This window comes from Alligator mississippiensis, chromosome 3 (assembly GCF_030867095.1).
Source record: "Alligator mississippiensis isolate rAllMis1 chromosome 3, rAllMis1, whole genome shotgun sequence".
In the NCBI taxonomy this organism is placed as follows: Eukaryota; Metazoa; Chordata; order Crocodylia; family Alligatoridae; genus Alligator; species Alligator mississippiensis.
In genome coordinates this window covers 291,652,919-291,668,652 of record NC_081826.1, presented here as the reverse complement: position 1 = coordinate 291,668,652, position 15,734 = coordinate 291,652,919, and the positions used below count along the sequence as shown (strand labels likewise).

The 15,734-nt window shown below is 42.0% G+C and overlaps 1 protein-coding gene across 3 annotated transcripts in view; it reads left to right on the top strand.

Annotated features, from left to right (window-relative positions):
• ARK2N (arkadia (RNF111) N-terminal like PKA signaling regulator 2N) overlaps nucleotides 1-15,734 on the top strand; it is a 62,853-nt gene that overhangs the window by 10,360 nt on the left and 36,759 nt on the right. For all 3 annotated transcript variants that reach the window (XM_059725301.1, XM_059725302.1, XM_059725303.1), the window contains exon 2: nucleotides 11,142-11,958. In XM_059725301.1, the coding sequence (XP_059581284.1) occupies nucleotides 11,235-11,958 (724 nt within the window). In that variant the 5' untranslated portion in view covers nucleotides 11,142-11,234. The remainder of the gene's footprint in view (nucleotides 1-11,141; nucleotides 11,959-15,734) is intronic.

The window sequence follows — 15,734 nt, the reverse complement described above, 5'->3', positions numbered from 1 at the left end:
ATACCTCCCTTTTAGCTAAGAGACGTTCCCGTATGTCCCCTACAGACTGGACAAAATCCTTTGCCGTGCCGGATGCAGCCTGCGGGTGGTATTTTGCCCACCCCTGCTCTAGGTGTTTATATAGAGAGAGTTTAAAGTCCTGCCGCATTAACAAGATACACTACTTAATGAAGTATGAGTAGTGGGTAAGATATTGGCCTGGGATTTAGGTGATCCTAGTTCAAGTCCCACCTTCTCTAAAGAATTTTTGAGTGAACTTGGGCAAGTTGCAACTTTGTTCTGTTTCAGCTTCCCAATCTCAATGTCTAGTTGGCAGGAGGTATCAAGTGGAGTGCCTGAGAGGTTGGTCCTGGGGCCAGTTTTGTTCAATATCTTTGTCAGCTATCTGGAAGATTGGATGGAGTGCACTCAGTAAGTTTGCAGATGACACCAAGCTGGGGAGAGCAGTAGACATGCTGGAGGGTAGGGCTAGAATTCGGAGAGGCCTCGACAGATTGGAGGACTGGACCAAAAGAAATCTCGTGAGGTTTCATCAAGGACAAGTGCAGAGTCCTGCACTTAGGACAGAACAACCCTGTGCACCAGTGCAGGCTGGGGGCTGACTGGCTGGGCAGCAGGTCTGCAGAAAAGGACTTGGGGGGGGGGAGGGGGGTTACAGCGGACAGTAAGCTGAATCTGAGTCGGCAGTGTGCCCTCGTTACCAAGAAGGCTAATGGCATCCTGGGCTGCATTGGTAGGAGTGTTGCCAGTAGGTCCGGGGAAGTGATTCTTCCCATCTATTCAGCACTGGTGAGGCTACATCCGGAGTACTGTGTCCAGTTTTAGGCTGCCCACTACAGAAAGGATGTGGATGAATTGGAGAGAATCTAGCAGTGGGCAAAAAAAATGGGTGAGGTGGCTGGGGTACATGACTTCTGAAGAGAGGCTAAGGGATCTGGGCTTATTTAGTCTAGAGAAGAGCAGACTGAAAGGGGACTTAATAGCAGCCTTCACCTACCTGAAGAGTGGTTCTAAAGAGGATGGAGCTGGACTGTTCTCACTGGTAGCAGATGACAGAACAAGGCAATGGTTCCAGCAAGGGAAGGTTAGGTTAGATATTAGGAGAAACTTACTCACAATAGTAAAGAATTGGAAAAAGTTATCCAGAAAGGATGTGCGATCTCCATCCTTAGAGGTTTTTAAGACGACCCCCCCCCCCCCCCCCCCCCAACTTTTAGGTGGGATGATCTAGCTGGAGATAGACCTGCTTTGAACTCCATGACCTCCTGAGGTCCCTTCCAGCCCTGATTTAATATGATTTTAAGCTATATCCAGGTAAAATGGGCAATGCTACTAAAGAAAGGAGGCGGTAAAGAACTGGCTGAAAACAATATCCTATCCTCTGAGGGCATATGTCCTCTGAATACAAAAGCTTGTATAGTTTCAATGTTGTGTGGCACTGATCAACAGAGATCCTGGTTTTCTCCAATTAAAAAGAAAAAAAATCCCCAGTTTTCGAATTAAAGAAGTAACCCCAAGAGTCCACACTTTTCTGTGTTCAAAATGAAACACCACTGCAGATGGATGTATTAGCACTAATAGACATATCTATCTATTAGTGGTGTTTCATTTTGATCATGGAAAAATGTGGATTTTGGGGTTACTTTTTTAATCTGAATATTGGGGATTTCTTTTTTCCTTAATCAGAGAAAACCAGGATCCTTGCTCATCACTGCTTCTGGACTTGCTAATAACTGTAGCAGAGTAAAGATTTCTTTTCATTTGTATGTGATCACCATCTTTAGCTTTGCAGGACATTGCACTTATTTTTTTTGGCTGGAAAAAATTAGCTAAGTAAGGCATTATTGTATTGCTTCCTTGTTAAATTACTCTGACGTTGCTAGGGGCTACAGGTAAAGGCTGCATGAGCATCTCACGGTGTTATTATATAGGGTAGTCAGCAGAAAAGACCAGAGATGTTACACTGGTACTCAGCTCTACAACGGCTCCTATTCAACTCCACGTTCCAACAAATGCTCCAAACTTGGTTGTAATGAGATTGTAGTTGGACATCTTATCGGTCAGCTGCGAGGGCTGTAATCAGCAGTGGTATTTCAGAGGTCATTACATTAGTTTGTAACTTCCTGTGTACTTCATATAAAGCATTTTTGATGGAAGCTTCTCCTCAGGATGAACCTAAGCGCGAAATCTAGTGAGGCAGGGGTCACCAGTGCACAGACCAGATCTGGCCCATGGATCCATTTTATCCAGCCTTTGGAGCTGGGGACCTTTGGGGGCCTTTGCCTGCATGGCAAGTGGGGTGGTATGAAGAAGCCAAAGTGGTGACACTGGAGGAGAGCAGTGACTGACAGAACTGGTGGAGGTGGGGTTGGAAGTGGATCATCATGGTGCTAAGCTTTAATAAAATGACGCAGCCCTTCAAAATGTTGCTGACCCTGCAGTAGACTTTGGCACCAGAAAGCCTAATTTTCGGGTGCTTGTCCACCAGAGTGGGATCTAGACACCGGAGGCACTGAAGCTGGATCTACAGTATATAGGCAGAGTTAGGGTGATTAAAAAATGCATACGCTGAGTTTGGCTGGGATGTAGTTGGGGATGGTCCTGCCCTGAGCAGGGGGTTAGACTAGATGACCTCCTGAGGTCCCTTCCAACCCTAATTTTGTATGATTTGATGAGTAGGTAGCTGGCTAGGGCTAGCCAACAGGAAAACGTGAGTGCACAGTTTTGTCTAAGATCCTGCTCTTCTCCAGAGCTTAGGTATCCAGTGGAGGACTATAAGGAGCTTACTTTGGATCCATAACCTAGACTCAATTCTTAAGTGCAGGTGCCTGCAATTGCTCTTTCAAAGAACAGAGCAGGGCCTAATCTCATTTAAAATATTAATAGAGGAAGAGGAGGACTTCTGTATATTGTATCTTCTTACACGCACATGATTTTTGAAAGGCAGAAAGTAGGAGATGGAAAAAGACCTTTTGAGTTATGAGCTAGACCTGACTCTCTTTTCATGGACTGCAGGATGGCTGCCAGCTTCTTTCTGGTACAGCTAGTAGGAGGGGCAGAGTATAGAGTTTAACCCCTTTCACAGCTGCGCTCAAATTGGTAAGTCGGCCAAAACCTGTTGCCAGTTTGAAAGTGGCACATTGCAAAGGATGTTTCAGAAACTTTTCTTACCAGAACACTTGGCCTTGTTTTACTGTCTTGGGTGATTGGTATACGCAGCATGTTTCAGCAACTAAATCGGAAGTCGCTCTCGCTCTCTCTCTTTCTCTTTCTTTTAACACTTGTTTATGCAAAACCAGGTGGAACAGCTTTAGTTTCATTCTTTTGTCTCTTGTTTCACACCTTGCTTCTCACTCCATGTTGGCTAGGAAGGGTGGGGTATCCACTCTTTTAGGATTGCCACTGGGCCTGCTTTATGAATTGCCAGGTCCACTCCTAATCATGTTTCTTAGGTAAAATAGTACACCAGTGAGTCAGCTTTAGGGCTGTAGTTTTCAGAGGACCATTTTGCAAATTAGTACATTAACCTGGAAGGGGCTCACTTAGTGGTGTGAAACTTGACTTTAGAGAACCAGTAGTTCAGATCCGTACAAACTGCGAATTGAGTTTGATTCACAGAGTAGCGGCTGCATATATGGGTATATTCCTATGTATGCATGGCACTTGTAAATACAGATGAAAGGACATGGCCTTGGAGCATGCCATTCACCAAAGTGCACAATAAATGGGACTAGGCTTGGCAAAGAGGAAAAATATCAGAGCTTGCGTACTTGCTTTGTGGGAGGCTGATCTTTTGGCAGAGAACAGATCATTTGTATTTATTGGTTTTGCTGGTTTCCTTTTACTTGAATAACTTTATTGTTGAACACATGTTTTGTTCAGTATTAGATTATCATTGATTGGCTCCATGGAAGGAGTGAAGAGGGTTTTGAATTGAGAAGCTGGCTTGTTGGCTCTAAAGGATATGGAGGGAAGATACTGAGTTTAAAAGATAGCATGCAAAGCCATATGCAATTCTTTTGAATGAGACCTTAAAAATGGGAGGCAATGTAAGACTCACAGATAAGACTGCTGTGATTCGTTTTTGTAATAGGAGGATCTTGCTTCAGTGCTCTTTGCCAGAACTTCCCCTTTCTGCTCTATTGTGTAATGGTGCATTTACTGTACTTCAAAGAGTTGCAGTTCAAAGGTGGTTGGAGTGGAGGTGGGTACTTTTGAGTGTGTGTGTGGGGGTATTGATTCGCAATGGCATTCATTGCTGTGTACAAAATATACATAGTAATAGTTTGGACTTAGATAAGGAGAATATCAGTTTCCTTGACACATGATCCAGGAAGTGGTATATCCCCTAGCAAGATCTCTGATGTAAGTACCTGCATTGTTAAGGGGTAGCTGGCTATGCAATGGTTGGAGTTTAGCGGCTAATGAACACAGCCCCAAAGTCTAAAAGAACATGGGTAGTCGTATGTACAAAAGTGCAGAGTTAACATTTTAATTTTTCTAGATTTAGTTGTTTTCCAGTTGTGATCCCAGGGCTGCTGGTGGCCTGTGGTGCTGATTTTAGTGTTACTATTTTCTAACTTCTAACAGTGTTAAACTATAATAAACAGTATATTGAAAGACGGCTAGGAATATAACACATACTTTATTAGTGTTACTTTTGATGCAAGCAATTGCTGTTTATTAGCACCAGGATGTTAAATGTGATTGTAAAAGGGAAAATAAATGTTCCAAAGGATTATAGATAGGAAGGGAAGTACCTGAGACAAATAATCTCTCTCATTCCTGTGCAGTTTTTCTGGGTTCAGGATGAAATCTCTCTTGCACCCATAAGCAGCCATTGTAATTATTTGGCTTATATATCATGAGGAGCACTTCATTAATATCTGTTTATTAACTTATAAAAAGGATGCTTGTATATAAATAAGGGATATCGTTTTCAGTATTTCAGACTGTGAAATCATTTCATTCTGATGCAGTAGGATTCATTCATACTTGGAAAACTGAAAGTGTTCTTGAATAAACTTTAGGCACTAGTTAAAGTCAGATTGCTTCATAGGCTGCACCCATGTAATCCTCTGACAAAGTCCCTTCTTTGTGCAGTAACCAACTAGTAACAGACATTCAGCGGTTCCTATTCTTTTTGTTGTATTATAGATCTATATAAAATCTCTTTTTTTGTAGTGAAAATAGTGTGGCAAAAAAATTCAGATTAACAGCTTGGATATTCAAGTGTTTTGTCCACAAAACTGATATAGCCCTAATAGCATCAGTTTAAGCATCCCCATTCCTCTGCCAGTGTGCCTCTAGGGCGTGAAAAACGTGTTCACCTTCATGGCTTTTATTTGTTTGTTTTGTTTTTTTTTTTTATCCCCCTGCTGATATGGCGAACCCAATTGCCAGTCCTCCAGAACCTATAATGAGAAAGCTGAACACTTCTGATCCCCTGGATCTGATTTGAACTGGTGACCTTAGAGGTGCCAAACTGTTGTGCTCATAATATGTTGTATACAGTACTTCCCAAACACCTTTCATTTTAAAGAGGTGGCATTTACTCTTCTAATTAAGAGTAAATTTCCATGGCTCTCTTCTTTATTCTGTCACTGTTTATTCTAGTTTAGAATACTTTATCCATTTGTGAAAGGAAATGATAATACCTAATAAATAATAATTGAGTTCATGTGAGGCATTATTACATTTATAAAGTTCTTTCAGTTAAATGGAGTAGTTGTGAAGGTTGTGTTTTGTAGTAACTTGTGTTTGCAGCAATTGGCGTGTTGAGGTAGAACGTGTAAGCATTACAGCCTTCTTGGACCAATACCTAAACTGTTGGTTAGAAATATAGTAATATATAAGTAAAGGGGCTTCTTTGATGGGATATAAAAGAGTATTTCATAGTTTCTTACCAAAATGAGTCCATGACTTGATTTCTGTTTAAGGTATTGCCTTTGTAAGACAACGTTGGGTATTAAAGAGTCTCCATATACGCGTGTTCTATTTATGCATGGGAAAACTGACCAAAGGATTCGGCAATGACGTTCTTACAGAACGATTTTCTTAATCTTCAAACATTTTTCACGAGGAAAAGAGAGAACGTTATTTTAAGCTAAATAGAATTCCTGAACATTGTATAAGTATACCCATTTTAGTCTGCGATGCTTCACAAACTACTTCTCAGTGCTACAATTTTCTGATATAAGTAGCCAGCTAGACTGTCTCTTAAGGTAACCTTGAGAACTCATCTAGCACTCTTTCCAGGAAAGTAATAAATGGGAAACAGTAGGAGTATTTCAGTATAATCTGTCTTTCCTTTTATGTATTTCATTGCATATAATGAAAAAAACACTTTCCCTCCCCTTAAACCTGTTTTTCCTTGGCATAGTGTCTGAACAGAACTACCTATCTTCTCTGGAGGAGGGTCTTTGCTGCTTTTTTTTTTTTTTTTTTTAAACATGAGTATACCCTAAGTGTGTATGGAATCACCATCACTGGAGTTTTTTAAGACCTGGCTCAACAAATCCTTGGCTGGGATGATATAGGTGGGGCTGGTCTTGCTTTGAGCGTGGACTAGATGACCTCCTGAGGTCACTTCCAACCCTAATTTTGTATGGTTCTACAAAGTGACTTTGTTTGTTCACTTGTTTATTTTTTTTTTAAATTTAGTTCCACTGAAAGGTACAAGACTGAGAAACCCAAAGTCTCCAACCCCTTCTTCACAGAACAGATTTCCTACATAGCTCCTGAATGCGTGTCATTCAAGACCCCCCTTTCTAGGGCTGATGAGGCTCCAAGCCTTTTTAGTAGAGATGCACCAGTGTGTCAGTTGCCTGTCAGATCAGCACTGAGAAAAGGGAAATGACATTATCTATCGGCTATCAGCTTCTTTTGGCCACTGTAACTGATTGATATTTACTGATAATTTATGCCTTCTGGCCAGGGCCCTGGACACCCAGGTTCCTTCTTCCCCCCCAGGGCTGGGGCCCCTCGATACCTGGGTTCCCTCAGGAGCCAGTAGGTTTCTCATTACAGGCAGGCAGCATTCTAGCCTTCAAGGGGTCCTGCTTAGGCTGCTGGGAGCGAGACATGGGGGGTGCCATGTGCATGTGCATTGGGTCTGTGGCAGTCCTTTGTTAAAGAAACTAAATCAGCTGTTTGTTCTGCATTTTGAGTATAAGCCGCTGTAACCAGCCAGATGACCACAGCATAGAACAAAAATTGTGCGCGCAGATGAGGGCATTGCTTCTGCTTGGCTGAGAGAGCAGATGTATAGGAAGGAAGTGATATTGTTCACATGATCCCGTTCTGAGCTATATGGTAGATTCCATACTCAGATAGGATGTTTACCAAAATTCATAGTTCACCATGGCCATATTCCATAGCTGTATTTTTGCCTGGCATCTCCTCTTACCCTACTGATTCCCAGATGAGTAGGGCAAATAGTATGCAAAGTGTTTTGCAAATACTGCATTGAAACCTTTAAATGGCTTTGGGCCACACTCGTATCCTTTTTGTATTTACTTTCTGCAAGTGTTTGAACAGTCAAGTTTTACTGGCACAAGCAGAGAGAAATTTCCAAGTGATCTGCATCCATGTTTGTGGGAAATGAATTTTTAGTGTGCACACCCAAGCACTTGCACAGGAAGCACTTGCTCTGATCATAGAACAGAAATAGTACAATATAATTTGCTTTTCTACCACTGCCTGAACCTCTGACAGTTACTGGGAACTTATTCATCCTTAGCCTGTGAAGTAAGTAACATTAATCAAGGATGTGTTGCTCAGATTTTTCAGCTGATTTGAAGAAGGCACAGTCTGCTTGGGAAAGTTCTATGAGCGGAGAACTAAGTAAACTAGGCCACGTGTGAGGAATTCATTATTTCTTAAGTTGAATCACTAAATTGTACTTGCCTTACCCTTCAGCCACTCTTGGGAGAGGTGCTAATTCTTATCTTCTTCTGGTTTTAGTTTTCTACTCTGTCACACTTGTTTTTCTCACCACACGTGGAATCATTGTATGCTATGCTTATCTGTCAGCTGTCTACTCTCGTCTCTTAGCTTCTCCCCGATGTGACCACTCAGTGAAACTGCCAGTGTGCTTGCCACTGATCCTCCCTGGAAAAATGAAATCCCATTAAGGAAGAGGCTGCTCTTCCCACCCTCTGTTCCTGTCACTCTAAAGTGCCATTCTTCAGACTTCTAGCAGAAGAGACATTTGGCTCGATGGAGGTCACTTCACAGCAGGCTTCAGAGTTTGAAGTACCCCTCTTAGCATTTAATACTTAAAATCACCACTCTGGAAAGGGGTACGTAGAAGCATGATTTCTGGGGCCTACTGAAAAGTTGGTGTTAACAAAATCTATGGTTCTGGATGCAGGGAGCAGAATTCATGCATCTGCCTGAAAAGGTCAGATGTCAGAGATTTCATACCTGTGCTGGAGATGTCAGTGGTGGCACATTCTCCTGGGGAATTTTCCTTCTTGATCTGAGTGGAAAGATAACAGAAAAAAATTGTGGGAGTCGAGAAAATGGAATTCATATTATTCCGCACACTTCTCATAAAAGCCATCGAGGAATCGTCAGCACACCAGCACATTGCCAGGCGTGCAGGCAAACATTGGAGAAGTAGTAGCAGAGCCCAGCATCAGCAGCTGAACATCAGCTGCCTGTTGCCCTGGTGACTCCTGTATCCTTTGCTGAGCTCATGCTCCTCAGGGCATCCTGTTTCCTTTCTGACTCTGTCCCCAGCTGATTTGGGTTAAGGGAGTTTGTCTTCATGAGGATTTCTTGGGTCTGTAATTTCCCAGTGGTGTAACTCCACCAGCTGTGGCACTGCTAACAACTAACGCAGACAAATGTTTGACAGACTCGTGGCTGAAAATGCCCAAGCCCATGTACCTTTATATATCACAGGTACTTCCAGGGCCATTGCCAGTGAATTGTACCCATAAAAAAATTACAGGCCAAGAAACCTAGCGCTAACAAAGCCATTGCCTATTTGCCAGATATAATACCATACTGGATGTATCCTTAGACAAGACATTTAATGATGCCTCCATTTACTCAACTGTATAGTACAGAGATTGTTCAGTAATAGTGATTTGCATATGAAATGCAGGAGTGTTCATTGCACCATGGGAATGCTTGTACACCTCGAACTATCCACGGTCTTAATTCTAGGTTTGCTTGTTGCTCAAGTGTGGGCTATAGTTTTGAACAGAAATTGGCTCTTGAACAGTTATGAAATGCCTGTGTAAGACTGCTGTAGAAATTACCAGCTTCACAAAGGCCTTTCCTTACTTTAGTTTTAAATTAATTTTACTCAGTCCGAGTGCTAGCAAATATTTTTATATATACAGCTTTCCATTTTTTTTATCTTCAGCATTCAATTTCCCTCTCAAACTTTAAAAACAATTTTTTTTTGTAGCTGTCTTTCCTGATTCTTCTTTGACAAATCTTAATTTGTCATATTTTGTCTGTTAATGTTACGTATGGCAAGCTTATTTCCTTCTTTGTGTAACCAGTTTATTAAATGTTAGCCCTGCACTGGAAATAGATTGTTAATTAAAAATTTCTTCCCTTCACTGGTGCCTTGGTAATTTTATGCACTTCCTTCCCTCCCCCAAATCACTCTAGTATCTGAGTACCTCCTTCACAATGCTAAGGGAGCCATGAAAGGATATTAATGCATAAAAACCTTCTAGTTTCAAAATGAATCAGGATTGGTAACAGAACTTTTGAGGTTTACACGGCATCCTTTGCAAGCTAGGGAAGTTTTTACAGGGGGAAAATCTGAGGTACAAAACCACACAGGAAGCCTGTGAGGGAATTGTCTACCCTCACACATGATGATTGAAAAATTTTCCCCAGTATTATTCTGCCCTACATTCCAAATTAAAGGGAGAGGGAAGAGTCTGATAAAAGGAAAATAACATAACAATTAACTGTTATTTCTATTTATAAATACCCTGTGGGTGCTCGGATCCTACAGTAATTGGCACAGTGCAAATTACCAGCTTACTGAATAGCTCATTTTTAACGTTTGAGCTGAAACAGTGCAAATAATGGAACCAACTTGAAGCAAAGGTGGGACGGAAACTGAGTGGGTAGAGAATTTCTTACCTGCAGCCATGCCATCCTGTGCAGTTCTCCCGACAGAATTCATGAGCTAAACCAAATCAGGATGGGTCAATACTTGTATGAGAGACCTTCAAGGCAAACTTAAATGTTACAAGAAGTACTGCTGGTAATCCTCTGTGAGTGAATCATCAGCAGTGTTTCTCTCTGAATTGGTGTCCTAGCATAGCTTGTACTTCTGGAAGGGTTGTCTTTAGATGAGCTGTGAAAATGAGTTCTCGATCCCTGAGTCTGATGCAATCTCTCGGTGCTTTTTGCAGGTGTGCCCTAGTTGCACAAAGCCACCTTTACAGCTTTCAGTTGGATATGGTTTATTTAATAACGTGTTCGAAGTTGTTCCATAGCGTTGCTCTGCACCATTAAGCAGCTGCTTTGTCTCCATCCAGCTGTGGCTGTATACCTTCTGAAGTCTGTAGATAGCTTTGGGATGGAAGACACTGTAGCTACTGTGATTATTACTTAGTTTTAGAGACTTGTTTAATAGGAGGTAGACTCAGAGCACTTGCTTATTTCTCACTGGTATAGAAACTGAGCTGTACTCCAGTTTTTTCCAGGGTACTAGACTGCAGATTTTAGGTGTTTCAATCAGATGCTGTTCATGAGCACTAAAGTTTCCTATAAAGAAATATTAAAATTGCTTCAAACATTCCAAGTATGTTGTTTATATTCTATTAACTTAAACATTTCAGAGTAAGAGTTTAGAAATCCTTTGTCATTGTTTCCAACTTGTTGTGATAAGAGTGAATTCAACTGCATTTTTCATAATTATAGTACTGTCAGTTCTAGGTACTTAGAGAGGATTAAGCACATTGGTAAAGCAGACTTGAGTTCATCTAGAAAAAAATTAGGAGTGAAAGAAAAATACTGCAAACAAAATGATAATGTAGTATACTGGCTGAAACAGAAGAATGAAGTTGTGTGAGTTGGTAACCTTGTGGACACTACCAAAAAACATAGGTGTGACTGCTATTTGAGTAAATTGTCATTACTGTTTTGTTTTTGTGCAGGTTGCTTCGCTGTTGAAACCCTAATCTAGTTCCCCCAGTCCTCTAGACCACGTGCTCCATGATTTGAGACCAGGAGGAGCTTGGAACTCTGAAATGAAGATGGAGGCAGTGGGAAAAGCAGAAGAACTCATTGACACTGAAGTCCCACCGAAAATCTCTGCAAAACAAGAGGCAGCTCCTGACGAAGATGGACCTATAGAATTAGAGACACATGCTCAGAAAGATGGTGCACCCATTGTAGCAGATTCGACAGTGCTGTCTTCAATGCCTTGCTTGCTGACGGAACTGAGACGAGATTCCTCAGAGTCTCAGCTAGCATCCACAGAGAGTGATAAGCCAACAGCAGGCAGAGTTTATGAAAGTGACTCTTCTAATCATTGCATGCTTTCCCCTTCTTCTAGTGGGCATTTGGCTGATTCAGATACACTATCTTCTACAGAAGAGAACGAGCCCTGTCCAGCAGAAGCTACTGTAGAAGGAGACACTTCTGGAGTGTCTGGGGCTGCAGTTGGGCGGAAATCCAGACGATCCAGGTCTGAAAGTGAAACGTCAACAATGGCTGCCAAGAAAAACCGACAGTCTAGTGATAAACAGAATGGTCGAGTCGCTAAGGTGAAAGGTCATCGGAGCCAAAAGCACAAAGAGAGAATCCGGTTATTAAGACAGAAACGGGAAGCAGCTGCTCGCAAGAAGTACAACCTGCTGCAGGACAGCAGTACCAGTGATAGCGACCTGACCTGTGACTCGAGCACGAGTTCATCAGATGATGATGAAGAGGTTTCAGGGAGCAGCAAGACAATCACTGCAGAGATACCAGGTAGAGGATGTTTTTTAAACTGAACTGTAAAGCACCTGACATCGTTTCTCAGCTGTCATGCTAAGTTTGATCAGTGACACTTGAGAAAAACCAAGAGAACTGCAGCTCTGTGTAAATTTTGAAGACTGCAGTATATTAACAAGACATGGCCAGTTTTAAAATCTGAGGTGTCTGTGCACTTTTGCACAAGAGCAAAACTTAGAAGTGGTAAATTGTAGAAACGACTAACTTAAATCTTGGAGTTTTCAGAATTTTTTTTCATTTGTAATTAATTCTATATGAATGCCAATCAGCACTGTCAGTATCGGTTAGATGGTAGTAATCATAACTGCCTAATTAACAAGTATGTTATCATGGTAAGCGGGCAGCCTTGTTTTAATATACTAAAACATACCTCTGCATTTCTGTTTGGAGTAACATGGCACATCTCTTGCCTGTATTACAATAAGGCCTGGCTCTTTACTATTGCACTTTTGCTGTGCTTTCCAGCTCTACACGTGCATGTCAAACCTACTTAACCTTATTGTGAGTTATATTCATGCAAATTGCATATCATCACTTATTTCAGAGTATAAACAAGAATTGTCTTCACTCCTAATACCTTAGGATAATTTGGGGAGTAGAAAAATTTTCATTTTCCTGTGTCCTATGGATCAATATATATATATCTTTATATTTTTGAATTCTCTTGCACATCTATGTTAACAGGCTGGGTGCAGCCAATTACAGGGGCATACTCATGATTTAATAGCAGAAGAAAGATGTGTTCTTAAGTTTCTTGCCTGATGAGTTTTCATTATATAATTGGCCCACAACGTGTGAACTATGCTTGCAGCATATAATATCTCAGAATCTTCATTTTATGGCAACCTTAAAAAATAAAATCAAATTTAAAATAAAGTTTTTGGTTTGCCAGTCTTTCCTGAGTGATATGCATTTCCCCCCTTTGAGTGTAGAGGATATTTTGGATGATAAATTGCATGGTGGATACTAACACATCTATGTAATGTAAGAGAAAACTTAAAGGAAAGCTGCAGCGAGTAGTCCTGACAACTAGGACAGCTATATTCATGCTTTTCAGGTAAAACTGATGCATAAAAGAGGCCTTTACACAAGATTTTACAAATACCTACCACTGTCTGTACTCTTTGGGCCCTGCTACGTGGTCAAATTAAACCTGGATAAAAACCAGCTATAGCGTTGTTACACATTTTCAAGCACTAATTTTATAGCTGGTTGGCTCTTTTTATAGTTGGACAGTTATTTCTGTGGCATGATAATTACTTTCCATGTGTAGCCGGTCTAAATTTATTGCATGATGAATCAGTTAATAACATAATATGTGTGATCTGTAGCAGGGGTCCAGGGTAGCGGACAGGTTTGTCTTTGTTTGGGAGCTGGTATTTTCCCCATGATCTGCCAGGCTTAGGACCCTTTGCTTAAAAGTAGTTTAAATGTTGGAAAATGCACTTATCTTCTCTGTTTTATGTGGTATGTCCCTTCCAATACTTGCAATTATGGAACAAATTCTGTTCTTTTTTAGGGTTAATTTTGACCGTGGTTCAATAGGTGTATTTATTATTTTAAAAAGTATTAGTTACCTGCTCTGCTATTAATTTTTTTTACAGTAATCTAGACAGTTGGGTTCCAGTTTTAAAACCCGTTGGTTTATTTCATGAAGCTTTAGAACAAGCTCTCCAAAGTGAAAAGATTAGGGACAGCTTTTCAAAGGTGTTTTGCACCTTGAGTAGCAGAAAGGTGCTAGTAGGATTTTCAGAAGTGCTTTGCATGCCTATATTTCACTGAATGTGTGAGAGTTAGGTGTCTGTCTGCTTCTGGGTTCCTAAGTACCTTTGTAAACGTGTCCCTTGTTCTTGCTTGGATCCACTGCCTGTCAGTCAAAGGAAGGACCCTGTTGATTTTAGTGGACTTTGCACCAGGTCCTAATTTTTACATGTGACACAAGATGGAGAGCATTTGGAAACAATCGGGGGCAATGTTGACCTGCAATTTTTATATCATAACCATTTCATCAGACTGCTGCTAAACAATGGCTGTTTTTTAAAACGATATTTTGTGGACACACACAACCTTTTTAATTAATCCTTTGTAATCAGCTACAGTGGCTGTTCTGGATCACATTGCAATTTTCCTTTCAAAGGGGAAAAAATTGTGGAAAAGTTTCCAGAGGCCTATACCAGGGGTTGTCAATTGGAGGTACATGTACTCCTGGGGGCACTTGGACCGGTCCTAGGAGGTATGTGTGGGTGGGTGGGGGTGGAGCGCCTCTGCCTCCCAGGAGCAGGGCAAGGGCAGTGGCACCCCTCTGCAGGGTAGGGAAGCTGGAACGTGGTATCTACCGCTGCCACACACCAACCCAGTGAGCTTCCCCACCCAGCGAAGGGGCGTTGCTGCCCTCACCCCAGTCCAGTGAACTTCCCCACCCTGCCCCTGGGAGGGCAGTGGCGCTCTGTCCCTGGATGCCGTCCCCGCCTCCCTGTTCCACGTCTGGCCACGTGCTTCCCCCTTCCCCCCACCCTCCTGCCCCACTCAGCGTCCAGCCACTGGGGGTACTTAAACTGAAAAAGGTTGAAAACCCCTGGCCTATACCATTGTAAGGCTAATGAAGACAGCTAGCTTAGGATGCAACCTATGCATTTCAAATAAAAATTAAATTTTTCTGATCCTGCTTTTGACTCCAAATGAACTGATTATGTTAACTTCAGAATTATTTGGCTGCGGAGAGAGCTAGTTTAGTAGATCTTGCACCGCTACATTCTGATCAGTATCCACTAAAGACTTTGAAAAAGACCACTCCGACCCTGGAACGGGACAACCCAACCTGTAGCCTGAAGGCCATGCTCAGGCCAGAGGACTTCTCCTTGTCATCAAAGAATGAGGGTAAGGCTGATCAGTAGAGGTCTGCCTAAGTCAAGGCGGCAGGTGGCTGCTATTGTGAGCAGATTGAGGGGCAAGTCACCATTTTTCAGGGCTTATTGCAACAGGCCCCTCCCCATGCCTCTGGCTGAGGGGCTTTGGTAGCCCCACCTCTGCCACTGATTGGTGGAGAGGGTTGTCTGTCATGTAGCCCCACACCTTGCCACTCACTGGTGGAGAGGGGTGGAACATTACATGACAGGCAGCTCTCAACCAGTCAGCAGCAGGGGCCGGGGCGGTAGCTACCTTGCCTCTTGGCTTTTTGCTGGTATCCCTTTTCCTGCTGGGCTGCACAGCTGGGGGACTGCTGGCTCCCACTGGGGGGCCAACACCAACACTTTATTTTAAGTAGGGGCTTCTGCCCCCTCTGCTCCCACTGCAGATTTTGCAGGGAGAGCCCAATTTTGTGATTTGGGTAGGTCCTTACTGATCAGTTGCAGGATACTTGCTCCTGAACCCTGATATTAAGAAACTGCTATACATCTATCAAGGAAGATATAAAGGCATACACATTTGTCCGCTTTTATGGTTTTTTAATCGGTCAGTACATCTGTATGCCAGAGTTGTGGGGCATTAGCAAATACATAGCGTATCCCTGTGGTCAGGTCTGGACACTTTCACTAATAATGTTATTGTCCTAAGGTTGGCCCAGTTGGGTATCATGGAAACCAATTTCCAGACTTATCTACTAGAAGCTTGAAAAATAGGTGTGCCAACAAAGATGCTCTAAAATAATAGTATTATTTGCTATAAGTGTCTTTTACAACATAGAGGTGTAGTGATGGAATAAAATACTTTGGCCTATTATCTTCTGTTAAAGCATAGAAATTCTCATTAAA